Raw genomic sequence first — 27,227 nt, forward strand, 5'->3', positions numbered from 1 at the left:
TTCAAAACATGCTGGTGCCAATGCCTTTCCACCCATCTGGTGCCCTAAAGATGTTTTGAACGACAACTCCTCCCTTCCCACTTGCACCAGAGGTAGGAGAAGGCCTGCTTTTGTGCTAAGGGAAGAGAAAAGAAATCACAGCAGATTCAAAGTTTGTGTTTTATTTTCCATGATAAAAAAACACACACGCACACCATTCTGAGGCACAACAGATTTCTCTGACAGATTATCTAATTCTTCACGCTTAGGGCTCTGATATTTCCGCTTCCTTCCAGTGCCCTCCTGTGGCCAAGAAGAGCAGATTTGACGCGGAGAAGGAAGAGGGGTGGAACCTCCGTCACTGAGGCTGGACGGATCCCTCAGCAGAATGGCTAGGAGGGTTGGCAGAAAATATGGGGCCTGTTTTAATTCACTGATGGGTTGGTTTTTCTTTTTACGGCAGCTGTTTCTTGAAGAGCAACACCCCAATTTGTTTGGAAATGCTGGCTGCTCTGCTGTCGCTCCCGAGTACCCCTAGAACCGCAGAGGGGAACACAATCCACCTGGCGCAGCTCAGTTCTTCTTGCTCTTGGGGGTGTCATACTTCCTTTTGCTCGAGTACCAGAGGAGCAGAGGGATGCCGATGGAGGGGAGCGTCATGACCCCAAAGGCTGCCCAATCCAGCTTTATAAAAGAAAAGGAGGTGAAGGGGAAATAATTAGTCGTTTCAATTCAACAAGTTCATTGTGCTGGTCCAGTGGTTTCCAAAGGGTGGGGGGGGGGAGGCAGCACCCCCTGGGAAGCAGTGGGATTACAGAGGTAAGGGGGGCAGCTGGAGGTGTAAATGGCTATTAGACTTTGAAAAGCTGGCATCACAGGATCAAGTTCATCAACTCTGTTGAGGTCATTTAACTAAATAGTTTAAACTAGATTTAAACTAGATTTTGAACAGATGTGCAACTAACTGTTAGCAACACATCTTCCTTAGTGGGTTGTGCACACCACTATTCTGAATAGCGCTTTTTATAGAGTGATGGACACTGGGGATTTAGTTAATGGAACCAAGGGGATGGCGGCCTGAAAAAGTCTGGGAAAAACTGTGCTAGTCAAAAGCTGTGACTGTGAGGATTATATTATAGTGTTCCAAAACACAAGCATAGTGATAATATAACAAACATAAATAATACAGTGCTACCTCCGGTTACGAACAGGATCCGTTCCGGAGGCCCGGCTGCATCCCGAAAACTTCATATCTGGAGGCGCCTTTCTGCACATGCACGCAATGTGACTGAACGCTTCTGCGCATGCGGTGAAACCCAGAAGTATATACAGTGGTACCTCGGGTTACATACGCTTTAGGTTACAGACTCTGCTAACGCAGAAACAGTGCTTCAGGTTAAGAACTTTGCTTCAGGATGAGAACAGAAATCGTGCTCTGGCAGCACGGCAGCAGCAGGAGGCCCCATTAGCTAAAGTGGTGCTTCAGGTTAAGAACAGTTTCAGGTTAAGAACGGACCTCCGGAATGAATTAAGTACTTAACCTGAGGTACCACTGTACTTCTGAAGACGTGTGCATGCACACGAAAACTCATACCAATAACAAAATTAGTTGGTCTTTAAGGTGCTACTGGAAGGAATTTTGTTATTTTGTTTCGACTATGGCAGACCAACACGGCTACTAAAACCTGTTCTTAATGGCTGCTAGCCACAATGGCTAAGCTCTGCCACCGCAGTCAGAGGCAGCAATGCTTCTGAATGGAAGCTGCCGGAAGCCACAGGAGGGGGAAGTGCCCTTGTGCTCCAGTCCTGCTTACAAGTTTCCCACTTGGGCACCTGGTTGGCCACTGTGAGATCAGGACGCTGGACTAAATGAGCCACTGGCCTGATCCATCAGGCTCTTATGTTTTTAATGCCCCCAGTGTTGTATTGGAGCAGGCTGACAGCACTGCTTTATTTACTTACAAAGTGTGGCGAAAACCTCCGGTCAAATTCACGCTGGGCGAGGATCCCCCCTTGCCCTGGAGCGCTGGTGAAGCCCACCTGAAAAGAAAGAAAATTGAGGGGGTTTGTGTTTGTTATTATTATATATTTATTTATACCCCGCCTTTTCTCCTGAAGGGCCATGGTGCTTGCGGTCATGCGAGGTCTCCTTGTCAAACAACCACCACAAAACTCTAACCCAGGGTTTCCCAGACTTGGGTCTCTAGCTGCTTTTGGACTACAATTCCCATCACACACACCCTTCCCAAATTTCCCTGCACAAGTCATAGGACTCAAGAAAGGCAGGGGTCAGTGGTAACTACAAAGAATGCCTTTGCTTGTGAGCCGAGCTAAAGCCTGTGGGCCCCCACAGACTTGCTACTTACCACCACCTGGGCACCCTCCTGTGCCAGGTACGTGATGGTGGCCGAGGTGAAGTTGAAGTAGCCGGCTTTCAGGGGTCTCAGGACCACCGTGTGGGACACATTGCTGGCACTGAGCGACAGTGGCTAAGGAAGCACTGTGTCGCAGGAGCAGAAAGGAAAGGAAGAGAGGGGGTTTTCGGGAGAAGAGACCAGGGGGTGGTTTGTGTCTTACTGCTCATGTGTGTAACAAGTTCACTTGCTCAGTGCTTCAAGATAAATAAGGGACAATCCCGAGGGCTTGCTGAGGCTTATGATCGAAACCTAAACGTTTTGGGGGGCCCTGCCCCGATAGTGCCACAAACTTATTCCCAATGTCCCGTCTCTATCCTAAAAAAAGCATTACAGGCGACTCAATTTATGCAGGGGTTGTGTTCCAGTGATAACACAAGAAAGTCAAAGTTGCACCAGACCAAACACCTTGAGTGCAATGGTGGGTGGGAATGACAAAGCCCGCCCCCCCCCCCGATGCCTGCCCCCTTTTTATTTTTGTCAAATGCATAAAGCTGAATGCACACAAGTTAAAGGTGATTTAAGTGGTGAGTTACCTGCATTCAGAATAGCGGTTTGCACGACCCAGTAAGGAAGGTAATAACACAACAAAACTCAACACAGTAATATTTAACCGCACATTTATTCAAAGTCCAATTAAAACTATTGTTTGATTAATTGGATGGGTCATTGGTCTGATCCAGCAGGCTGCTCTACTGTTCTTATGACTCTAAAGGGTCTAAAAAGAGCCACTGTCACCCCTACACACACACACACACACACCCCGCCACACTCTGTGCAAAAAAAAGGATACGGTGCGATCCTGTCCCACTTGACATTGAGCATCCCAGAAACAATGCCGAAGTCTTCAGGAGGAAACGAGTCGTCCGACAACTCCACCTCTAAGGCAGCACTTGACGCCAGCAGATAAAAGGATTGGGATAACAGTATTAGGAACAAGACACCATTTGAAGGCAGGGTGTGTGGGGTGGTGGGACCCTTACCTAGATCCCTTCCAATCTGGCTTCCAACTTGGGTTTGGAACTAAAACTACCTTGATCACCCTGGCAGATGATTTGTATTGTGAGATGGAAAGGTTGAGTGAAATCTTATGGATTCTGCGGAATTTCTTAGCAGCCATAGAACCATGGTGTCCTGTCCTTCCCAGAGGGTAGGTCCCTGAAGTCTGGTGTGTAGGTGCCATAGCAATCCATCTTATTCCCAAATGCTATTCTTTAACACCTACATTATGGACCAATGGCAGGAGGTACCTGGAGATAAGGGCTAGGGTGCCATCAATATGCAGCTGACAGCAGCTTAATTTTTGATTAGCCAAGTAACCTTAATGATTACCAGTATTTTTAAAAAATTGAAAGTAACTTTTTTTACAAAAAAGTTATATGACGGTAAAGAAATAATGAGAATGATGATTTAATGCATTTGTACTCAATTTTTCTTCCAAATTGGAATTCAAGACAGCTTCCAACATTTAAAAAAGTTACAAAATACAATGGAATAAAGACAACCTAAAAACAATAATTAAAAATACAACAAAACACATTTAGAACCAGCAATTAAAAGTACAGTTTGCTCCGAGAGCAGCCCAGTGGTCAGCATTGTCTGTGCCTTAGTTTCCAAAGGTCCGACTGAACAGGAAAGTTGTAGCCTGCCGGCCAAAGGATAACAAAAAGGAAACTAGTCTAACCTTTCTTGAGATGGAATTACACAATCTGGGAGCAGCCACACAGAAGCCTCTCTCTTGGATCACCACCAGCCATGCATCTGATGTTGAAGGTGCACTCCCAAGGTTCATATAGGGAGATGGCCTGGGCCAAAGCCCTTGAGGGCTTTATAGGTTATAACCAACACTTTGAATTTTGCCCAGAAACAGACTAGTAGTCAGTGGCAAGAGAATAACATGCTTCCTGCAACCCGCTCCAGTCTGCAGTCTGGTCACAGCATTCTGCACCAGTTGCAGCTTTTAAAAACTTTTCAAAGGCATAACGAATGATTTTAGAGTGTTGTTTGTACTGTACTTTTGTACTGTTTTATTGTTGTTAGCCGCCCTGAGCCCAGCTTCGGCTGGGGAGGATGGGATATAAATAAAATTTATTATTATTATTATCTCCATGAAAGAGCATTAAGATACCACCAGCCTTTCCTATGAGGGATTTACCTAGAGCCAACATTGTAGATGTTGTACTGCAAAGTGAGATCCCGGCCCTCGACGGCATATCTGTTCAACAGAGACTTGGAGGCCAAGAGCCTGGCCCCTTCCTCACAGTAGACTGAGGAGGTGGCAACCAGCACGGCAAGAATCAACAGCTTCATCTGGAATGGAGAAGAGGATGGGCTTGTAATTGCACCTGAAGAAGAATATCATTTGGTAGAGGAAAAGTGAAGTACAGAATGGTGAATCTGTTTAAAGTGTGAGGAAGGGAAACAGTATCAGCACAGCAATTAAATGTGTGTTTATTTTTAAAAACCTGCTGCCAAATTAATCAAATTGAAATTTTGTTTTAATCGGTTAGCCTAACTGATTCACCAATTAAAACACTGCCATCTTACTAAACAGAGATTAGAACTCCTACTTTGCCTCTAAATGAATATGGTTTTGGGATGGCTAAAGAGTGTATAACCCTAATCCATGATAAATGATCTTTGAGCATCCATGCTCAAACATGAATGAAATATGGCCATGCCTCCAAAGTTAAACAGGTGACTTACAATAAATCAGTAAAAATACAATTAAGAACCATACAAAATCTTAGCACAGTGGATTACAATTGCTACAACAGGAATAAAACCGATTTACGCAGTTTGCCAAGACCCTCAGTAATTTTCATCTGGCCCGTGGAGGAAAATGTTTGGGAACTGCTGAGCTAGAGAAGGGAATGCTGGGCAAAGTGAATTTTATTTATTAACTTTGTCTATATAATGCTGCTTCCTGTAATCCAACACCACAAGTTTATCCTATAGTTGAGATCCCCTCAACTGAATGCCAAATACTCTGATTTTTTTCTCTACCGTGATCCCGTCCTCTTTTTTCCTTCTGTCAGGACCCTTCCCCAATTACTCAGAAATTGCCCCATGATAAGATTCCATCAAGAGCCAGTGTGATGTAGTGGTTAGAGCATCAGTCTAGTAGGATCTGGGACAGACATGGGTTCTAATACCCACTTGGCCATCATGAAGTTCAGTGGGTGACCTTGGGCCAGTCAACATCCCTCTCAGCCTAGCCTACCTCGCAGCATTGTTGTGGGGATTAAATTAGGAGAGAGATAATGGTGTGCGCCACCTTGAACACCACAGAGCAAAAGGTGGGATAAAAATGCAATAAACAGTAGTAGTAATAGTAGTAGTTCATCTCGCCAAGTGGTCATTCTGACTGCCAGCTGCTCTCCAGAATCTCACTCCATGAAAAGAGGCAATATTGTGTAGCAGAGTGTTTGACCCGAGAGAGAGCAGGGTTCGAATCCCCACCCGGCCAGGAAGCTCACTAAGGGAATGACCCTGAGTTTAGCCCCTGAATCTCAGCCTAACCGACCTAACACGGTTGTGGTGGAGATTAAATATGGACTAGGATTTAGGAGACCAGGGTTCAAAACCTCCACTTGGCCATGAAACTACTTGGGGGGGGGGGGCCCTCACTGTCCTCTCAGCCTAACCAACCTCAAAGGGTTCTTCTGGGGATAAAACGGGGGGACGGGGACCCACGTGCACCACCTCGAGCTTCTTGGAGGAAAGAAGATGAGACACAACTGCTGTCAATGAATGAATGAAACTTTCTCTGCCAAACCTCCTTGCACCCAGCACTCAGTTCTAATCGCCCTCCTTTTCCCCGGGCAGAATAGACCCCCCTCCTCCAATCAACCTGCATTTCCCCGACTGGAAACCCCTCTCTTTCCCTTTCTCATCCAAAGCTGTCCTCCAATCAGACCCCCAAACCCGGTTTTGCCTGCCAAAACCACCTGCCCTCCCCCTCTGCGCTCGCCCACCTCGGCTCCTGCAGCTGCCAGCAGAACGGAAGGGAGAGTCAGCACTCCCCGCGGCCGGAACCCCGCCTCTCTCTTTCGCGCGCGCGCAGTGCGTACTTTCCTCGCGTTGCCGCTGAGCTCGCTGGGAAATGTAGTCCTCAGCCCCTGCTTAAGAACCTATATGGAGACAAGCTGGAGGATGCCAGTGGCCCATTTGGCTCGGCATCCTGTTCTCCCAGATGAACCAGAGGGATGCCCATAGGAAGGTCCCGAGCACAACAACAAACCTCCTCTCTTGTGGCTGCCAGAGACCAGCACCTGATCTGGCATTTACCGCCTGCTCTCAGGTTATTTTGGTGCATAGCTGTCAACTCATGAGAAGAGAAGACTCCCTGGAAAAGACCCTGATGTTGGGAAAGATGGAGGGCACAAGGAGAAGGGGCGACAGAGGACGAGATGGTTGGACAGTGTTCTCGAAGCTACCAGCATGAGTCTGACCAAACTGCGGGAGGCAGTGGAAGACAGGAGTGCCTGGAGTGCTCTGGTCCATGGGGTCACGAAGAGTCGGACACGACTAAACAACAACAGCTGTCAACTTTCAGATTTGAAAATAAGGGATCAGCAGCCTCGAAAATAAGGGATCAGCAGCCTCACCTGTCCCGGGGACAGTCTACGGGATACCTAACAATCCGAGATGGCAGCGGGAAGCAGTGGGAAACGGCGCTGGAATAAGGGAATTTCCCACAAAAAAAGGGAAGGTTGACAGCTATGTTTTGGTGCTAGAATATGCAAAAAACACGAAAGATCATTAGAAGAGCCCTGCTAGATCAGATCAGTGGCCCATCGAGTCCTTGCATAGTGTTATAAGCTTCTATCATGCCACCTCTTTCTTGCCTTTTCTCTAAACTAGCCATTTCCAAAAGCTGCAATCTTTCCTCCATCCTTCTCCTGAGCCTATTCTGAACCTTTTCCAAGTCTACAATATCCATTTTGAGTGGAGGTGACCAGAACATTATTCCAAATGTGGTCTTAGATATGTATAACAACATTTTGATAGTGGCAGTTTTATTTTCAATCCCTCTAATGATCCCTAGCATGAAATTTTCCTTTTTCATGCCTTCCACACACTGGGTTGACATTTTCATTGAGCTATCCATTAAGGCTCCAAGGTGTTACTCCTTTTCTGCCACCACCAGTTCAGACCCCATGAGAAATTAATAATTTTTTGCCCCCACATGCATCACTACACACTTGTTTACATTGAATTGAATTTGCCATTTTACTACCCATTCATTCAGTTCAGAGAAGTCCTTTTGGTGCTCTTTGCAATCTTTTTAACAACCCTGAAAAAATATAGTTTCATCAGCAAACTTTGCCACTTTGCTGCTAAGTCCTAACTCTAGATTGTTTATGAACAAGTTAAAAAACACAGGACTCAATACCAATCCTTGGGGGGACTCCACTTTTTACCTCTCTTCGTTTGGAGAACTGTTCATTTGGACAGTTAACTATCCAATTGGTCACTGTAACTATTTTGTGTTCAGATAAATCACCGATTCCTCTGCCTATTTTGCATTTCATTGCTCACTGAACTCATTTTTCCACACCCACCCAGTGTGATGTATGCCAACCAATTCAAGATTTCACTCCGTGCATCTGATTGGCAGCATTGGCAAAGCCCTGTGGAAAACTTCACCCACAGCACTTTGCAAATGGACAAAAAAGGGGTTGCCTGATGTCACTGTGACATCAGGTGATTGACACGTGGCTTGCCCCACCCTCCTGTCAAATTTGGCCTGCAGGAGGTGGGGGAGATAGCCCGTTCCCCAACCCTGCTTTAACCCAAAGAACACCCTCATTCCTAGCTGCCACCTTTTATTTAGAGCAAAATGTTCTTGGTTTTTTTAATTGCATTGGGCGAGCAAGCTGGCCTGGCTTGTCTTACTCATCATGAACCTTTCCCAAAAAGATCACACTGCAGAACCATGTTTATAACAACCATGTTTATTTTGAATCACTGTCTCTTCCCACACCACATAATACTGCCAGCCAGCGCAGAAAAAGAAATCAAATTTTACAAGCATTGCTAATCTGTGGAAATCGTATATTGTCGCAGTGTGTGGTAGGAATAGGTACACAGTTGCTCTAGGGTAGCTTTTACCTACCTGGCAGCCCTCCAGACGTGTTTGACCACAATGACCATCCACCCCAGCCAACGTGATGGGAAATGTCACCCAAAATATCTGGAGGACAGGAGGTTTGCTACCGTGGCTCTAGGGAGACGGAGAGCTTTGAGTTGGACAGGAGGGCATGTGCCAAGGCTGCTAGCTGGTGGGGTTGGGAGAGGAGGCTGAGCTCTTCGTGGTGCATTGATCTGACTGCCCCAGGCGCTCCTGGTTTTGCTTCTCCTGCCTGGCAAGGAGGATGTTCATGGACTCTCGCATGCCTTCGAGGAGGGAGAGCTGTGCCTGTGCGATCTGCGTCTGTGTCTGGATGTTGTTGTGCATGCACTCCAGCAGGCCAAAACACTCCTGGGGCTGATGTTCAGGGGCTGGGGAGAGAGAGGAGGAGAGAAGGGAACAGGCAGAGGTTGGCTGAATCATCCACATTTTCTCCAAAGAGAGGGAGCCAAGGTGTTTGGTTTCCAAGGTATGACTGTATTTGGAAAATACAACCTGCGTTGTAAACTTGCTTATGTTTTTGTTTGTTTGTACTTTTGATTCCATTTTATTAAAACTTAAAAAGTGGGGGATAGGGAACAAGATAAAGAACCCTAGAGGGGAAGGGAGGGGTCAGTGAGTCACTCAAAGCAGACTGAGCAGACATACAAATATTATATGCATCTCTACATATAAAGATGTGTACGCAATGTTTGCACAAATTGATGTCCACTTTTTTGGCCATGGAGCTACTCTAAGATGAGGGCCCACATGCATGTAAAGCATGAGGGGTTTCCCCTAACTTACAGAAATGTCTCTTTCCCTTCCCGATCCGAGCTGTCTGGGTATATGGCAGGCCTGGGCTGGGCCTCCACTGAGTTGATGGGAGTTCCAGGAAACTGGGGGAGGGCTTGGCCGGACACAGAGGCTTAAAAGAAGGAGGTGGAGGACCATCAAAGTCTTCTCCTGTTGAGAGAGAAAGAGTGGATCAGGTTGCATGGCCAAGATCTCTAGAATCCTGGGATCAACTCTCACATCGTTAAAAGTCATCTTAGTTTATTAATCGTATGAGCTGGGTTAGTCGCTGAAATTAGATTAAGCAGTTAAATTTGCATGTATTTGCATTTGGATGTAAAAATTGTTTTGTGCAAGAAGCGTAATTTATTTTGAGTAGTAGGCATTATCTTGGAAAATACATTCCCTCCTGTGTGAGGGAAAACAGGGAAAGTACCAGTACTTAAAATGCTGATATCACAGATAGAAAGGGGAACTGAATGGGTGGCAGCCGATTTCAGCATCAACTTTGGCTGATTGTCTATGTCATTTTAAATGAGTTTGAGGGAGGGTGGGGGTTGTTCTTTGGTTTTGTTGTTTTTAATATGTACTTTGTGGTTTTATTCTGTATATTTATGCTGTGAAACGCCCTGAGATCTTCACATGACGGACAGTATACAAATATAATAAATTAATACAGTGGTACCTCGGGTTATATATGCTTCAGGTTACAGACGCTTCAGGTTACAGACTCCTCTAACCCAGAAATATTACCTCGGGTTAAGAACTTTGCTTCAGGATGAGAACAGAAATTGCGTGGCGGCGGCACAGCAGCAGCGGGAGGCCCCATTTGCTAAAGTGGTACCTCAGGTTAAGAACAGTTTCAGGTTAAGAACGGACCTCCGTACGTAACCAGAGGTACCACTGTAATAACTTTTAAACTGTTCCTGCTGCTGTACTATTACCAATAAAAGCAGCAGATTGCAACAAGAGAGCAATTGCTTTTATCTGTGTACCAGGAAAAGCTTCACTGTTAATTCTTGCATCTCAAACTGCTGTTAAAAGGTGTAGCAATAAGCAGTTGACTGAAAAAACTCAAATCACTGGAAACCCAGATGAAATTGACTGAGTTTGGCTGGGTCACCCACCCCCCCACCCGGGGCAAAGATATCTAAATAAAAACACTTACGTGGGACTTGTGAAGATCTTCTTGGTGTACCTGAAAAATATAAAATTATAGTTATTATGGATCTTTTTGGGGGTGAATGGGTTGCTCTTTTTATTTAGTAGATATTCATTTTATTCCTCTGTAAATATAGAGTCCATACTTTTGCTGTCTCTTTCGTCTAGGGAGAAAAGTTGCTAGGTACTTTTATCTGACCCTCCAAAGTCAGCTCTGGGACTTTTAATAAATCTGCAGAACTTATTCTACCTCCACCTCATTAGCTTTCTCTATGGCTTGTTGTGGCCACCATTGCCTCGGGTGTAGCCGCCACGTTTTTCTCACCATAAGGCACATAAGAATGCAGGGAATTTAGGACTGGTGCCATGGCTGCCAACACAACTTAAGAGGTACATGGTATAAGTGACATCCATAAGATACTAAAGGGTCTCAAACTGAGACTGTAGAGGGGCCATGCAGCTCACTTCTGGCACCAATGTTGCAGCTTGCCACAGGAGGGAACTTTGGGCTGCTCTTTCCTGGGCTGTAGCATCACCTCCCCTGCTGATGGTCAGGAAGTGGTACTTAGGGTTCCCATTTCCCCAAAAGCATGGCAGCCCTAGTGGTACTGCAGTTACCAAAACAGCAAGTGCTAATACAGGGTTGCCAAGTCTCTTTACCCCAGTGTCTGCGTGTGTGTACATGTACTAGTGTGTAGAGCACAAAGACTGAGGGGTGCAGCTGGGGGACAGCTCACGGAGGTATTGCAGCACATTGCTTGATGCCGCACATTGGGCAATGTAGGCCCCCTTAACAGCGTAGGCAAGTTGGTGCCTCTGACTGTGATAATATATCTTGCTCACTTGGGTGAAAGAGAGGGGTGTTTTTACAGACCTCTAACTTTTATGTGGTTGTACGAAAGGTAAGAGTCACAGTAGATGCCCTGCCTGCTTTTTGGCTTCTGGCCTTGCCCACCAGGGATATGTGACTCCCACAGGTTTATCCATGAGGGAATGTGGCCCCCGGGCTGGAAAAAAATTCCCTATCTATCCCTGGTTTAAAACGTTAGCTGGAGAAGGGGAAAGTCTGATGTGGGTCTAACCTACTTTTCCGATGCTGCTTCTCATCCTGGGGGTTGACATCTGGCTCCATCCGAACGGGACTGGAACTCTTACCTGGAACAGGAGAGGAAGAAAATAGTTATTAGTATCACAAGCAAGAGTTTCCAGGTTGGGGAGGGTTAAAGAAAAAGAGGTCCAAGACTGGAAAGCAACTCCCCTTTCATATGGACTGGAGGGAGAGCCTTATGTTTCTTATTTAAGGCCAAGATGGTCTTCCGGTGTCTTTCTGGTTTCATACTGCTGCGGTTGGACAAAAATGATAGATTAGAGCATACTCAACAGGGTGCACTCGCTTTCCTGGGCTGGCAGCCACTTCAAACCTCAGAAGACAAACCCTAGGTAGGCCTTTTGAACTTGTCCTGCTGCATCCTGGCCAAAGGGGACACCTCCTCCTCATTAGTCAGAGGGGCCTTCTTGGTGGCTGCTCCCAGGATTTGGAACTCCCTCCCTAAAGAAGCCAGACTCCCTCTCTCCTTGCTGTCTTTCTGCCTGCAGGTGAAGTCTTTTACTGTATTGCGAAAGGCCTTGGGAAACAGACTATTTTTTAAAGGAAATGGCTTTTGATAGGGCGGTGCTGTTTTTATGATCTGTGTTTTAATCGGTTGGTTTCTTGTATTGTTGTAATTCTATTAGAGTTTAATTACTTTAGAAATAAATATAATAATAGCAATAATAACAACAATCACTGACTGTCCCTCACTGTGCTCTGTTTTTACATTCTGGGCAAGACTGGGAATGTGTTTGTGAGGAGTTGCAAACTCTACCAACTGCTGACCAGCCACTCTTCCTCTTCTTCCAGGTATAAAAAGATGGAGAAGTCCAAGATAGCACCTTGGCTAAATGCAAAGCAGGATGGAAGGTATGCATCGACACTGCACAAAACATTGCATGGGTGACTATAGGAGAACATAATCCCTGGGGTGATCTTAAGCCAGTCACTCACTGCCTCTCGGCCCAACCTACCTCACAGGGTTATTGTGGGTATTAAATGAGGAATGGGAGAACCATGTACACCACTTTGAGCTCCTTGGAGAAAAAGGTGGGATATAAATGTGATAAACAAATAAATAAAGTTACTGTTAAACTAGGTTCATCCTTTTTGATTTTCTTTTCAGACAAGCAAAAATGCAAGAATCATAGAATTGGAAGGGACCAAAAGGGCCATCTAGTCCAGCCCCCAGCAATGCAGGAAGGGGAGGATCTTTTTAATTATGAGAAAGTGGCAATGCAAGAGGCACAGCCCACACTCTAAACTGGTGAGGTTGGATTCCTTCACACACACACACACACACACACACCCTCAGACCCACGCGGCCTCTTCTCTCCCTCTCTCAGTCAATTGCTTTCTGGGGTGAATTGCTTATCTTGTCACTCTCCCAGTTGGAGGTGAATCTGAGAAAGTGCTCTCTCTGTGTACCCATACAGGCAGCAAAATTGAGAAGCAAGTTCTCGTCCCAAAACGGATTGCAACTGTTCCTGCATTATGTGCCTTAGATCGATCGGCAAATAGCATGTGACAAGAGACGAAATGGGGATGACATGATATTCAGATGAAGTGCAGTATATAAATTTAATAAAATAAAAGATATGGCATGTATAGCACCTCCCAAAGGTGCCTGTATTTAGCAATGAATGCACATTATCATGCAGTATGTGCACAAGCCATGATACTTGATACATTGAAGGAGGAGAAGAGAGTGTGGCTATTAGACTTTTCACTTTGTTTTCACTTATAACCACTGTGTGGCTGTACTAGGATTTGTAAGATTAGGTATCATCCATATGTTCAATAAAACAAATGTGGTTCATTATTTTTGCTCTATAATGGACAGTTTCCAATATCTTTTGCAATCTATTGTGTGTGCACATTGTGTGTGTGTGTGTGTGTGTGTTGCTTAATTTTAATAACGGGGTGTGTGAAAATATTCCAATAACTTTTAACCTGGCACTTACCTAACTTCCAATTTATGCACTGTTATTAGGGATTAGTTTTAATTTTATTTATTTTGGCCTTGCATCCTGTCTCTGCCACAAACTCACCAGGTGTTCTAACCATTACATTCTCAGCCTTAAATCTTTTTATAGAGTGCCTGCAGCTGGCCCCGTGCTGCATGTAAAACTTGTTACTAAGAATCTGAAACTGAGTTTGCTTATTTCTTTCTCCCACCTTATTTATTTTCCTTTTGTGTCGTATATTTTAAAAGCAGATCTTATTTGTATTGATCTCTGTAATGATGTTTTCTCAGCTGAAAAGTGGCCTAATTTTCTTTTTCTTTAAATAAAATGAACCAGAGGATGCAGCAAAATCCAACCCTATAACCCGTCTCCCAGGATATCTCACCCTGGAGAAAGCTCAATATCTAACTAGCTGCACTTTGGCAGCTCAAAGGGCATCTTCGCCAGGGAAAATACTACAGCTCCCATCATGCTCAGCGGTGAGGATGGGCGAGGGTTGGCTTGGGAGTGAATGGGGCCCGGATTGAAACTTCAACTCCCATGATGCTCCTCTGACCAGAACTTAAAACGAGACCACAAATCCCATTATGCCTAGGCTCAGGCCAGTCAGGACTCCGGAGCTCCTTTTTGTGGTTTCCCCAAAACTCGCCTCTGGGGTGCGACTGCGCGGGGTCGGAGCGCGGCAAGTGCTGCAGCGACCGCCGGTGTGAAGACTCCATCCATCTAACCGCTGACTGGAGCCCGTGCGCGTGCGCACTTCCGCCTCCGTCAGAACTGTGCGCAGGCGTAGTTGGCGTCCTGCCGCTTTCGTTCTGCGCAGGCGCGTCCAGCGGGGGGCGGAGTGAATAAGGTGGCAAGACGACGCGCAAGCGCATTGCTTTTCCCGTTTGGTAGAGAAGCGCCGCACGCGCTACGCGAAGGGCGGGGCGGGGGGGGAGAGCGTGAGTAGTCCGTTGTACTATCAACCGATCTTGGTGGAAGAGCGGTGGGCGGGGCCATGGTGACAGAGCCCGCTTTCTCATTGGTGGCGGTTGATGCGCCTCCGGCCCTGATTGGCTGTGCAGCCACAGCAGTCAGTTTAGGCTGTTCGGGCGCGGTGAAACGGCATTTTCCCCCTCCCTTTCCTTTCCTTTCTCCTCCTCCAGAAGGTTCCGCGCCGGCTTCCCTCACTCTTCGCCGTGAAGATGATGGGCCAGCGCCCCGTCCTCGTGCTCAGTGAGTCTGAGGGAAAGGGGGTGGGTGAGAGGAGCCCCTCCATGGACCCCGCCCCTGCTCTGCCACCCCCACGAAGACCCCCCCCTCAGAAAACCCCCTTAATTCGGTTATCTCACCCTTCCCCACTTCCCTCCCATAATATCTCTTTTCAGATATGCACAAAAAGTATATGCTGGAGACCACTCCTTATTATTGCCCCCTCGCACTAAATTCCCCATATAATTCTCTGCCTCCTTTAGCTCCCCCCCCCCCAGTATAAACTGAACCCCAACATTCCTGGTTGCTTCTGTCTCGCCTCCCCGACTGTATAATAAATATGCCCCATAATTTAAATATATCCCGCCTTTTTTATCTCTGGACACCCTCCCTGGAAAGTATGTTGTGGAGACCCCCTTCCCCTCTTAACTACCCATATTCCTTGATGCTCCTGTTTTGTCCCCCTCCCACAAAACACCAAGTGTGTAATAGGAACCTTTCCTGTTTCCCATCAGATTCTCCTCAGCAACCTTCTCCTTCATTTATACCCTCCTCCCTCCAAAAAAGTGCCTATTAAGAGGCCTTTTTGTTGCCCCCCAAATAATCTTTCTCCTGTATTAAAACACCTCTTCTTGCTCCGACCCACCTATGTTTCACTGAATACTGCCCTGCTTCACATTCTTCCACAATTTCCTAAATTCTGTATCTTCCCCTTTCCCCCCCAAAATATGTGTTGGGCATTTCTCCTGATCATTCCAAACCCCTCCCAGAATGCCCCATTTCATTTAACACCCCCCTCCATACTCAAAAAGTGTATAGGGGGGGGCTTCTACTAAATCTTCCTATAATTTCCTGCTTCTTATATGCCGCCTCCTGCCTTCCCAGTTAATAATCGACTGTGTATTAGGTTGAGCTACTATGAGCCTTAATAGGGTTTAGGGTCCTGAACTGCTGTACCCCATTGTGTTTCAAGCTGGGCGTATATTGTGGATGTGCCTTCTCTTGTCAGTAAGCTGTTTGCATGGAGGGTGCACCCTTCATCAGTCTCCTCAAATATGCCCCCCCCCCCAATAATTCTTCTCCCGCTGTTTTAAACACCTCTTCTTCCTACCCACCTTTGTTTCACTGAATTCTGCCTTGCTTCACATTTTATCACTGTCTGTTCCCTCACGCTTTACTCATAATATTCTCCATTTTAAGATGCCTAAGGCAGCACACAGAACTAGGAATTAATGTTGGTGTCTTGACTCTGTTGATTCTTCTGTTCTTTTCCTGATGTCCATGTCCTCGGTTCTACCGCCCTGCCTCCTTTAAAAAAATGTTCTCAGTAGACTGGTTTTGCTATTTTGTTCTGATTACTAGATTCTTTGCTCTACTATTGGATTGATCTTGTTGGATCCTCCTTTCATTCATAAAAGGAGAATCAAAGTGAGATTTGACACACTATCGGAGTGGATAGAAAGAGTTTCCAAATATGGGTGTGGATTTCTGGTGCAGAACACGCCACATGTGTGCAGCAGATAGCAGGGGTGTGGAGATGGCAGGAGTAAATATCTGAAATGGGGATACGCTTAAAGTGTGTGCGTTGAGAGAGTTCCCTAAATCAGCTTTCTGTTGCAGGCTCAAATATCATACAATACATTCCCATGTCATTGACAACAGGAGTTAGGTTTCCCTTGGTCTCTCCCTAGAGTCAAATGAATGTAGTTGAAAATTGAATAAGCCAGTGATAGCCCTTTCCTTGCTCGTCATAGTTATTGGATGTTTTAATATAACTTCCTGTCTTTGTTGGGGTGTGGGGAATGGAGATTGTAGCTGTCTGACTGCAAACTGTTTCTTAAAGGGCCCTTTTCTTAAAGAGATAGATAGATAGATAGATAGATGAACATTAATATGTATAGAAAGAAAGTAGATACTTAGCAGTTAGCAATGTGTGTTTATTTTACACATTTAACAATTTATATACTGTACTGCTTAACTGCAAATTGTTTCAACTGCATGTTTAGTCAGGAGGACTCGTGGAAAGAACTCATAAATGAAATAAATAATAATAAGTAACTACCCCCAATTAGTAACAGTTTTTACTGTGGTATGCCGATTGTAGAGTTGTTGCAGTAAAGATGTTCTGTCATTAGCATTTGAACATTCTAGACCATTGTTGGGAGGGAAATTACATGTCATATAGCCCTTAAGACAAAAATGGGTATCCCAGAAGCCTTGCTAGTGCAGGAACATCACAAGCAACTATATTGCCATTTAGGGTTGGTTGGTTATGATTGATTTGGCTACTAGAGAAGTGATTTCCTACATTGCCTGCTACAAATTGTGTAATATTCCATTTCTGTTCCTTTCAGACATGCTTTATTTACCTATGCTGTGCTGTTATGCATTCTTACCTGAGAATACTTCTCATTGAATATGGTGGGATTAATGTCTGATTAAGCATGCATAGGAATTTGCTATTTGTGGCAGAAGTCACAGATTATTATTGCACTGGGCCCATTCTAAAGTCCTATGGTGGGGAGGGAATAGGAAAACAAGGAGAAATGAATGTGAACGAAAGAAGTAGTTAGGGTGAAAATGGGAGGCCTACAAAAGAAATTTTAAGAAAGAGAGCCTGCATTTTTGTGAACGAGTTGTATTAGATGATTTTCATAATTGTTTTTCTGTTTGCTTTAGGTCAGAACACAAAGCGAGAGACTGGCAGAAAAGTCCAGACCGGAAATATTAATGCTGCTAAGGTATATTTTTCTGTAAAATGCATTGGGGATGTGAAAGACAGCCTGTTAAAAGTGCACACAGGAGTGGGTGGTAACCAGATAAAAAGAGGGTAACACTTTCTTACTTTTAACCATTGCCTACTAAATAAAGTTTCATCAAGGACACAAAGCTCTCCTGCCAGCATTCCTTCTTCTGTATTTGGTCAGTCTAAAAAGAGACGAGAGGCAGACACACAAACACAACAAAATAGAAGTGGTCCCTCATTGAAGTTTTGGGTTAAAGTTGGATCCTGGGTCTGAAAAGACTGAAGGCTGCTGATTTAATATTTGCTGCAACAGAACTGTCAAGCCTTTCCCCATGGTCTCCAGAGTTCACTGTCTTTTCACTTCCTTTCAGTAGCGCACGGTTCTCCTGTCTCCTAGCCAAACAGATCTTTTCCCTCCCTGCACAGATCTTTTCCCTCCCTGCACAGAAGATGACCTGTTTTTAAGTGTTCTGTTGGCAACAGCTTCCTCTGCAGATGTTGGAATGTTTATGAATATTCCATAGTATCACAGCATGCTTAGGCTTACAGTTGACAGGCAGTAGCTAATTTTGTGTCTCATAATATTTCTGAAATTCAGCGCGTAACTATCAAGGATGTACCTAAGCTTTTCATTTAAAATCATGTTGCCTTATCAATTCCTTCCATTTCAGACCATTGCTGATATTATCAGAACATGCTTAGGACCAAGGGCCATGATGAAGGTGAGAATACTTTTCCCCATCATTGCTCCATTAATTCACAGTAAAGAGAGAATCTGAATACACATTTATTTTTGTTGATATTGCATTCCATGTAATCTAACATAAGTGTTTCTAAATCTCCAATGCAGATGCTGTTGGACCCAATGGGTGGCATAGTTATGACCAATGATGGCAACGCTATTCTTAGAGAAGTAAGTCTCCTTGGTGCTCACAGGAGTTGTAGTTTCTTAGGGCTTAGCCAAAAGGCAGGCACAGCCTAAGAAATAAATATATAGCCTTGCCACATATGATTTGAAGAATTGTGAAATTGAACAGTGGGAAGTGCCTCTTAATGGGAATGCCCCAAAATTAACTTGAGAAGCACTTTAGGGCAGCCTTCATGCTCTTATTCCACCTGAAACAGGAGTATGGGGGCTGCCTTACATTGTTTTTCAAAAGCACTGTTTGAAGCAACTTGCACGCTTCTCTTGTCCACTCGCAGGAGAAGTGCACAATCTGCTTCAAACAGTGCTTTTGGGAAGTGCTTTAAACTCTGCTCACCAGATGATGAATAGGGATTAATCTTGCTGCCTTGGCTGTATGATCCTGTTCCCTACTGGGAACAGGATGCACGGCCAATATAGTGAAGCATTAAACCCTGTCCTGTAATCCCATTCCATCTCTATGTAGGTCTAATTCAAGACCCCCTGGTGTTTCAGGAGGTTTCAATAAGGGAGCAGGAGTGCTCTAGAATGCAAGGTTTGTTCATGAGTCCTTCCTTCCTTCCTTTACAGATTCAGGTCCAGCACCCAGCTGCCAAGTCCATGATTGAAATCAGCCGCACTCAGGATGAAGAGGTGGGCGATGGGACCACATCCGTGATTATACTTGGTAAGATCACTCTGTGTATGCTCTTGTATGCCTGCCTGCACAAAAGAAACCATAAATCAGAGAAGCATGTTGGTGCATTAAATGGGCACAAACGATTCACCTCTATTGAGGTGTTGTGGGTATCATTGTGTTGGAGACAAAAGAAATATTGAGGACTGGACGCAACCTGTTGTTTGAATGAATGGGGTCTGGACACAAGAGCATTGTAATTCTGTTTCACAGATCCTTTTCATTTCAATGGGACATGCAGGAGAATCTCTCTGGCTTTGACCCCGTGTTAAATGGTGAGGGGTACCATTTGGATTTGCCAGCTCTTTGTAAAAAAAACAACATGTTCATAGGTTCTTGCATATTAATGAAGCCAATTTAACATGAAAAGGTGTTGGCTCTCCCCAATATGATCCATTCCCAAGAGAGCAAACCTAGATAGAGTTTGTAACATGAAAGAATCAGATAGTCTAGCATTATTAGCAACAGTCTAGCTCAGTACTTCTGTCTTAGCCCAGTGTGAGTCACATGCTGTCAAAAGGAACTATTTCTCCTCCATGCCTGGAATTGATGACACTTCTGGTTTTTGCCTCTATTTTGTACCAGCTGGCAGAGCGATCATTGGGGGAGAACTGGGGATAAAGGTCTTGAGAGGCTCTGACTAATTTGTGTCACTGGCTATAACTTGTGCTAACTGTAGTTCATTACTGTGTGCAGTTCAGAAGCGTTGCAGAAATCCTCATTAACTGCTCTCTGTTTGCTGTTTAGCCGGTGAGATGTTGTCAGTTGCAGAGCACTTCCTTGAGCAGCAGATGCACCCAACAGTGATCATTAGTGCATACCGAAAAGCTCTGGATGACATGATCACTGCTCTGAAAAAGATCAGGTGAGCAGGGAAGCTGAAAAGTAGAGCGGAATATGGTGGATGGGCAGGTGATCTGAAGACCCATCTCTGGACACCTGAGGGATGTGACAGGAAGGCAAATGAAAAGCCCAGAGCTAGGTAGAAGTGAGGCAAGAGTAGTTGTGATCATCACTTTGCCCAAGTGTTTGTGCATCAAGGTGCAAATTCATATTTGATCCCTGTCTATTCCTTTCTGAGGAGGGACCCTTATTTACATGATACACTAAATTATTTGCATGTGGAAGGTCCCAGGGTTCTCTGCCTGAGATCTTGAAGTTCTCTTGTCAGAATGGACAGTATTGGAGTAGATGAAATACTTGACTTGGTTTAAGCATCTTTGATAAGAGCAAAGCATTACAAATCAAAATAAAGTTGAAACATGTAGCTGGGGCAGTTGCAGAGAACTTCATGACCATCCAATCTGCTTCAAGTGTGCTTTGATTTGGTCTTTGGTTGTCCCCAAAGTCTACTAGCATGCTCAGCCAGCAGTGAACTGCGTAAAGTTCTATTCTATTTGTCTTCTGGATGACATGCTTTATGCTTGGTTTTTGCAGCACTCCAGTCGACATTGGCAACAGAGAAGCCATGCTTAAAATAATCAACAGTGCTATCAGCACAAAGGCTATCAGTCGCTGGTCAGATCTGGCCTGCACCATTGCTCTCGATGCAGTCAGGACAGTGGAGTTTGAAGAGAATGGCAGGAAGGAAATCGACATCAAGAAATATGCCAAAGTAGAAAAGGTACAAAGGGGAAAAAATGTACTGCTTTTTGAAGGCCTGGAAGAAAATGATTTGAAGCCCCTTAGGAATCACTGACACCATCTTACATTTGTGAAATAAACAAACAAAAATACAGAGAATGAATATAGATTGATCCTTCTGAGTCATATTTGCTTTCAAGTATGGAAGAGCCTTGCTCTCAGAGTCAGAATATTGTTTAAAGCATACAGCAGTTTATAACCAATACCAAAACATAAAAGGTAAAAAGGTAAAGGACCTCTGGATGGTTAAGTCCAGTCAAAGGCGACTATGGGGTTGCAGCGCTCATCTCGCTTTCAGGCCAAGGGAGCTGGTGTTTGTCCACAGACAGTTTTCCAGGTCATGTGGCCAGCATGACTAAGCCGCATATTTACAATCAAAACAAAGGGAAGGTTATAATAAAACACATCCACATGCATTACCACCTACATGCCTTCATAGCAACAAATACAAAAGAGTTTGCCTTTCCCCCACTTTTCTCTTGTTCCTGACTTGTGGGTATCCTCTTTGCCTCATCCAGATTCCCGGTGGCTTTATTGAGGATTCATGTGTCCTGCGTGGGGTCATGATCAATAAAGACATCACTCACCCCCGGATGCGTCGCACCATCAAGAACCCCCGCATCATCTTGCTGGATTGCTCATTGGAGTACAAGAAAGGCGAGAGTCAGGTATGTTGGGCTGCAAGTCTCATCTGCTCTTTAGTGCTGAGGGCTGGAATGAGTTGAACCCAAGCACTTTTCACATCTTTTTAAACACTGTATTCTTATTGTTATCAGTTCAGAATACAAAAGATACAATTCAAGATATAAGAAAGGAAAGAAAGAGCTAGCCATCTAAACAATAATTGAGATTATAATTTGTGATCAAATGATATAGGTTCATCATGCCCTCAGCAGTCTTCATTGATGGATTTATGTTAACTTTACCTTCTAAGGTACAAGAAAACATAAATCCATCAATGGATCAACTCCCAGTGTGCTGGCTGAAGCTGATGTTGTAGTCCAAAACATCAGGAGGGTATCAGGTTGGGAAAAGTTGACCCACCATTTTATGTACCTCTTATTCTTTTAAGAGAATTATAAGCATTCTATATTGTCAAAGTGGTCAGGAGATACACTTTCCAGTTAGTGGAGGATGCATATTTAACTTTCCAGTTAGTGGAGGATGCTTCGGCCTAAAAGGCAGCAAATAATAAAATAAGCAAAAGTTTATGAAAGAACCAAATATGCCCAGTGGAGTATAAATCTCATTTGTCTTCTTTTATGCAGACTGACATTGAAATAACTCGTGAGGAGGACTTTGCTCGCATTCTGCAGATGGAGGAGGAGTTTATTCATCAGATGTGCGAGCACTTGATCAAAGTCAAACCAGATCTCATCATCACAGAGAAGGGAATCTCAGGTAAATACCAAAGTGTATTTCTGTGGGTAAACATCTGGTTATTAAAATCTTCTCACCTCCCTGCCTTTGCATTGTACTTAATATTTTTTTGTTTTCAGACCTGGCACAACATTTCCTAATGAGAGCCAATATCACAGCCATACGTCGGGTGAGGAAAACTGACAATAACCGGATTGCAAGGTGATTGCAACACTGATTTTGTTTTTGATTTTTTATCAATACAAGCTGGTAATGCTGAAGTGAAGGAACATATTTTTGATAGCATGCCAAGGGTGCTTTCTTTTGCATTCCATCAGTTTGTTTTTAATCTTTAGGGTAGCAGCTATCTTAGCTAGGGCAGAGCATAGTGGTGAGGAGCCAGATATTCTTCTATTCTCCCTCCTTGTTACTACATGCTGGCTGAGGATGAAAGCTCTGATGTTCTGTCTGTTTAGTCAGGATTGTATATATCTTTTGGGGGAAATTTGGAAGCATGGGAGAATGCTTAAGTTCTGGAAACTTCCTTTTATGCCTTAAGCCAGCTTGGGGGGGGGGGAGTAAGGGATTAGAAGCTTCCTAACATCACTAGTAGGAAACACGGATGATTGGAGGAGGAAACTTCACTGCCTGGCCTTCAAAACTGCAAACTTATCTGAAACCAGGCAGAGAGGCTAGGCATGCAGCTGATTACATGCCAGCTTGATTTGTGTCCTGAAGGAAGGGTTGCCAATCCTCTGAAGAGCAGATAAGGACACAATTTCCCAGCAGTTCTGAGACCCAGTTTTCCCCTCTTCAAAATTATCCATTAGCAAGAAAATGAAACTGTTGGTAATGCCTGTCCTCCAAGGAATATTGGGTGCAGGTGTGGAGCTTCAGCATTGGAGTGGTGTCTTTTGCTCTTCTTCTGCAGGGCCTGCGGGGCTCGTATTGTCAGCCGCCCAGATGAGCTGCGTGAGGAGGATGTTGGGACTGGGGCAGGACTTTTTGAAGTGAAGAAAATTGGGGACGAGTACTTTACATTCATCACTGAGTGCAAGGATCCCAAGGCCTGCACCATTATGCTCCGGGGCGCTAGCAAAGAGATTCTGGCGGTAAGCACCCAGTCATTAATAGGAGACAGATAGGCAACAAAAACTTTTGTTCAGGGCTCCCCCCCTCCCCCCCGGGGAGACAGGAGAGATGTGACTTTGGAATTGAATCACTTAAAGATGATCCAAATCTATGTCAACCTGTTTTGAATGTCGAGAGTTTAAAAGAACTCTCTGGAACATCTAGTCCAGCCTTCCTCAACATAGTGCCCTTCAGATATATTGGATAGCTCCTGTTATTCCCAGCCAGCATGGCCAATGGTCAGGGATGATTGGAGTTGTAGTTGAAAACATATTGAGAGCAGCAGATTGAGGATGGCTAGTCTAGATCACTTCCAAGAAGCTCTCTGAAACTTAATATCTTTCAAACTCCTGATGGTTCTATGTGCATTGTTTGTTTTCAGAATTAAAGTTGGCACTTGTTTTGAGTGTAGTCCTAAAACTTTTTTGTTTTTGAAATGTTGGTGTGTTTGCTGCCCCGAGATCCTTCAGCAGGAAGGGCAGGAGAAAAATTCAGTTAAGAATAAAAAGGTTTTAGAGTAATGCGTGTGAATAGCCTGTCCTTGGGTTAGTCCCTGAGGGTGTTCTGTGTGTATTTCTGCATCAGGAATAGTTGGCGCATTCTGTTGCTCCTTATAGAGAAATGCCTTGGAATTGCTTGCGCTCAGTGGATTTTGTCTGAAAGAAGGCAAGGTGAAAACAGTGACGCCTGCACCAAGCAGCCTCCCCTCACGAGAGGCTTTCCGTATTTCATTCATTTAGTTATTGTATCCACAGCCATCTCCCCTTTGAAATGTTCACCGGTTTGCTAAGCATGAAATGTGAACCTTTACACTCTCTCCTCTTCCCCTTTCTTGCAGGAGGTGGAGCGCAACCTCCAGGATGCCATGCAGGTCTGTCGGAATGTCTTGATTGATGCTCAACTGGTGCCGGGAGGTGGTGCTTCTGAGATGGCCGTTGCTCATTCCTTGACAGAGAGGTCGAAGGTCATGACTGGGGTGGAGCAGTGGCCCTACCGTGCAGTTGCCCAGGCCCTAGAAGTCATTCCCAGGACTCTGATCCAGAACTGTGGCGCTAGTACCATCCGCACACTCACTTCACTACGGGTAAGGGATGTGTTTGCTGTTGCTGCTGTTCTGATCTGATTCCTCTCCTTTTTCCTTGCAGCTAATAGCTGAAGATTGCCAAAAGCAAGAATTGTGCTAGGTACTCTGTGCAGAGTAGAAATGATACTGTCTGCTCAGAGGCCCTAGAAATCATTCCAGAAAAGATTGTGAGTTTTGAACCTGAAATGTTACATCAGCTGGGAGTGAGCATGAGCTGAGTAGATGGGAATCCTTTAGGAATGGTCACAGGGCTGCTTCATGACCTTTGGAACTACTTGCTTTTCAGAATCATGGTATTGGTGGGTGGCAACTGGATTGTTCAGTTGAATCAATAAGTAGAAATCGGGCATTTCTGATATTGCATTGCACCAGGACTTTCTATTGTTCCTTACAGGCCAAGCACACCCAGGAAGGCAGTCAGACCTGGGGAGTAAATGGGGAGACTGGAGCCTTGGCAGACATGAAGGAGCTGGGTATATGGGAGCCTTTGTCTGTCAAGCTGCAGACCTACAAGACAGCCGTAGAGGTAAGAGAGAAACTACATGCCTGATTCCACAGAAGCCAAAGTTTTCACTACCCTGCCAAAAGAAGTCTGTGGCAAGAAGTGGGTGTAAAGTCTGCCTTGTTCATTGCAAGTGAAATTTTTATTCCAAAGTTCTCTTCTGGGAGAATGCTTTCTTCCCTCTGCAGTCTGCTGCTATGTGCCATGTTCATACAAGAACACTGAAAGAATTCTCACTGGCTGCCCCACAACTTTGCTTCTCTTGCTTCTCTAAGCCTGTTGATCAGGCACAGGGAACCTGTAGCCCTTCAGACTACGTACATCTCACATAATGCCTGAGTGTTGCCCATGCTGGCTGTTGGGAGCTGGAGGCCAACAATATCTGGAGGCCAACGGGTTATTCAGCCACGTTGAACATCTTTGAAAAACCCTTTTATATATTTTGGGTTAAGTCTGATAATGAGAGTGAAAAGATGGCCTAGTTTGCTAGTCTGACTTTCTTGGATGCATTATATTTTTATTTTAGATGCCCATCTCTTTAATCTCATGTCCCCACCTGTCTTAGGACATGCTGTAATCTATAAAATATACCATATTGGCACAAATATAAGACGCACCCGCAAATAAGCCACACCTTTAAATTTGAAGGGGGAGGAGAAAAATATATATAACCAGGCTACTTCCTGTGGGTGGGGGAGCTGGGCTGCTTTGCTGGCGGCCTTTCCACCTTCTCCCTTCCTTAGGCAGCTCAGGGAAGGCTTGGGAGTGGCGGGCAGGTTGAGCGTGGCTGCTCCACAATCCCGGCTGTTCTCTGGAGTGGGGGGAGCCACAACACTTTGCTGGCGGTCTCCCCTCCCTTCCCCCTGACGGCCAGGGAAGCTTTGGGAGCGGCGGTTGGTACGCCGCATAAGGTCACAAATATAAGCCACACATATTCCACATGGGGGAAAGTGGCATATATTCAGGCCAATATGGTAAAAACAGTGTTCTAATTGGTGCTTGTGAAGTGGGTGGAAAAAATGAATGGTGAACATCCAGTTATATGTTGGTATTGGGCACACCAAGGAGAAAGTCTAGGATCATGCAAGATTAAATTGGGCATTTGGATAGAATCTGAGCTTCGATGAAATTCCTGGAGCCAACATTGTACAGTACCAGGTTTAAAGTTCAATGTCTCAGATGCCACAAACGTATTTAAAGTACAGGCACACACAAATCCTGGGGGCTGTAGTTTTCCCCTCGGAGCTACAATTTCCAGTGCCCCTTGTAAAGCTACAGTTCACAGGATTCTTCGGGGGCAGTGCTTTAAATGTATGGTATCTATACAGCCATAGTATAAAGACCAGTTGGCAGCAATTTGTGTTACCTTACAAATCACAGGAGTATAGGATGGGAATTCTGCCTCTCCCAATATTATTATTCTTACTGACAAAAAGTTTTCTCCACCTTAGACTGCCGTCCTCCTCCTGCGTATTGATGACATTGTTTCCGGCCATAAGAAGAAAGGAGATGATCAAAGCCAGCAGCAGCCTGCAGCCCCAGATGGACCCCAAGAGTAACTTTGTGGAGTTTGGAAAGCTATAGGGAAAGCCATGTGCTGGGATAGCTGGACATGGAAACCACCTGGATTGATTTTGAGTGCTGCTTTTCTTCTCTCCCCCCTCCCACACCTGAGTTCAAGGGCAGTCAGTGTCCAAATACCGATTTGTTTCAAGCTTGAAGCGGAGAGGAAAAAGGAAGGCCAATGATGTGTTGGTTACCCCCATTCTGTTAAGGAGACACTGACGCTTTATTTAAACATATACTGTAGCTTCTTTGTGGCTTTATTAATAAAAATGTCACCACATTCATAGATCAATTTTCTTTGTCACTTCTTCCTGTCCATAGCTGTAATGAGACTTCTTTCTGTGGTGTGGTCTCAAATCCAGCTGCTTTGGAGCAGTTTCACACTTTTTGCACCAACATAGCCAGGCTTGCCTTGGGCAAGGGCTACAGCCATACTCATCTGTCTTGTGCATGTATCTTAAGCACCTGGTTGATACAGTCAAATATTTTTGAAAATGTCCATTTTTTCCTCCCCGAAGGGAACTCCAAACAGTTAACATCAAGCAATATTAATTGATGCCATATCAAAGGTATGATAAAACCGTTATGGAACTGGTAAGCAGAACAGATTGCCAGTTTAGTTTTCCCCAGTTTAGCACAACTTAAACAAGCCAGGTCTTCACCAACCACCAGAAGGCATATAGTGAGGTGGTCATATTGAGAGGGTACTCCACAGTGCTGGCCCAACAATCATAGAGACCCTGTTCTTCATGCAACATACAAAACTAGTGGACATAAAACTGTTACCAAATGCATTTTGACCCTCAGATCTTCCTCAGTGGTCCTAATTGCATATATATATACCTACATCCAGTTTGGCGTGATTGTCAGATGTTGGAGAAC

General features: G+C 44.8%; 3 protein-coding genes across 6 annotated transcripts; 1 reads left to right on the forward strand and 2 right to left on the reverse strand.

Annotated features, from left to right (window-relative positions):
- Positions 1–145: 145 nt before the first annotated feature.
- On the reverse strand, positions 146–6,452 carry SSR2 (signal sequence receptor subunit 2). 3 transcript variants are annotated; one of them, XM_081842635.1, is made up of 6 exons: positions 6,371–6,452; positions 4,549–4,703; positions 3,187–3,285; positions 2,346–2,454; positions 1,942–2,019; positions 146–663 (listed from the first exon to the last, which is right to left on the reverse strand). In XM_081842635.1, exons 2-6 carry the CDS (start codon positions 4,701–4,703, stop codon positions 553–555), a joined length of 552 nt encoding a protein of 183 aa, XP_081698761.1. In that variant the 5' UTR covers positions 6,371–6,452; the 3' UTR covers positions 146–552. The 3 variants fall into 3 exon arrangements, with proteins under 3 accessions (XP_081698761.1, XP_081698760.1, XP_081698759.1); XM_081842634.1 differs by having other exon boundaries at positions 4,549–4,738; positions 6,371–6,424; XM_081842633.1 differs by lacking the exon at positions 6,371–6,452 and adding an exon at positions 6,247–6,267.
- Positions 6,453–8,337: 1,885 nt separating this feature from the next.
- On the reverse strand, positions 8,338–14,433 carry TSACC (TSSK6 activating cochaperone). Of its 2 annotated transcripts, XM_081842718.1 has the most exons (6): positions 14,171–14,429; positions 11,722–11,805; positions 11,551–11,618; positions 10,472–10,501; positions 9,316–9,474; positions 8,338–8,900 (listed from the first exon to the last, which is right to left on the reverse strand). In XM_081842718.1, exons 1-6 carry the CDS (start codon positions 14,242–14,244, stop codon positions 8,674–8,676), a joined length of 642 nt encoding a protein of 213 aa, XP_081698844.1. In that variant the 5' UTR covers positions 14,245–14,429; the 3' UTR covers positions 8,338–8,673. The 2 variants fall into 2 exon arrangements, with proteins under 2 accessions (XP_081698844.1, XP_081698843.1); XM_081842717.1 differs by lacking the exon at positions 11,722–11,805 and having other exon boundaries at positions 11,551–11,619; positions 14,171–14,433.
- Positions 14,434–14,598: 165 nt separating this feature from the next.
- Positions 14,599–26,637, forward strand: CCT3 (chaperonin containing TCP1 subunit 3). Its single transcript, XM_081842716.1, has 14 exons — positions 14,599–14,736; positions 17,392–17,453; positions 18,130–18,180; positions 18,309–18,371; positions 18,954–19,050; positions 19,807–19,924; positions 20,497–20,683; positions 21,222–21,371; positions 21,972–22,104; positions 22,203–22,284; positions 22,994–23,174; positions 24,032–24,277; positions 24,672–24,803; positions 26,231–26,637. Exons 1-14 carry the CDS (start codon positions 14,706–14,708, stop codon positions 26,336–26,338), a joined length of 1,641 nt encoding a protein of 546 aa, XP_081698842.1. The 5' UTR covers positions 14,599–14,705; the 3' UTR covers positions 26,339–26,637.
- The last annotated feature ends 590 nt before the right edge of the window (positions 26,638–27,227 follow it).

This window comes from Podarcis erhardii (genome assembly GCF_964252035.2).
Source record: "Podarcis erhardii genome assembly, chromosome: 15".
Lineage (NCBI taxonomy): Eukaryota > Metazoa > Chordata > Lepidosauria > Squamata > Lacertidae > Podarcis > Podarcis erhardii.

What these genes read in the sequence shown, in the direction of transcription:
- CCT3 (XM_081842716.1), top strand. Translation starts at nt 14,706, where the DNA reads ATGATGGGCCAGCGCCCCGTCCTCGTGCTCA. An exon ending in GCGCCCCGTCCTCGTGCTCA is followed by an intron (nt 14,737 to 17,391) that starts GTGAGTCTGAGG and finishes TGTTTGCTTTAG; the next exon opens with GTCAGAACACAAAGCGAGAG. An exon ending in GCACACTCACTTCACTACGG is followed by an intron (nt 24,278 to 24,671) that starts GTAAGGGATGTG and finishes TGTTCCTTACAG; the next exon opens with GCCAAGCACACCCAGGAAGG.
- SSR2 (XM_081842633.1), bottom strand. An exon ending in ATCTACAATGTTGGCTCTAG is followed by an intron (nt 3,286 to 4,548) that starts GTAAATCCCTCA and finishes GCTGGCGTCAAG; the next exon opens with TGCTGCCTTAGAGGTGGAGT. An exon ending in AGGAGGGTGCCCAGGTGGTG is followed by an intron (nt 2,020 to 2,345) that starts GTAAGTAGCAAG and finishes CTTTCTTTTCAG; the next exon opens with GTGGGCTTCACCAGCGCTCC.
- TSACC (XM_081842717.1), bottom strand. Translation starts at nt 14,396, where the DNA reads ATGCGCTTGCGCGTCGTCTTGCCACCTTATTCACTCCGCCCCCCGCTG. An exon ending in TGAGAAGCAGCATCGGAAAA is followed by an intron (nt 10,502 to 11,550) that starts GTAGGTTAGACC and finishes TATATTTTTCAG; the next exon opens with GTACACCAAGAAGATCTTCA. An exon ending in AAGATCTTCACAAGTCCCAC is followed by an intron (nt 9,475 to 10,471) that starts GTAAGTGTTTTT and finishes CTCTCTCAACAG; the next exon opens with GAGAAGACTTTGATGGTCCT.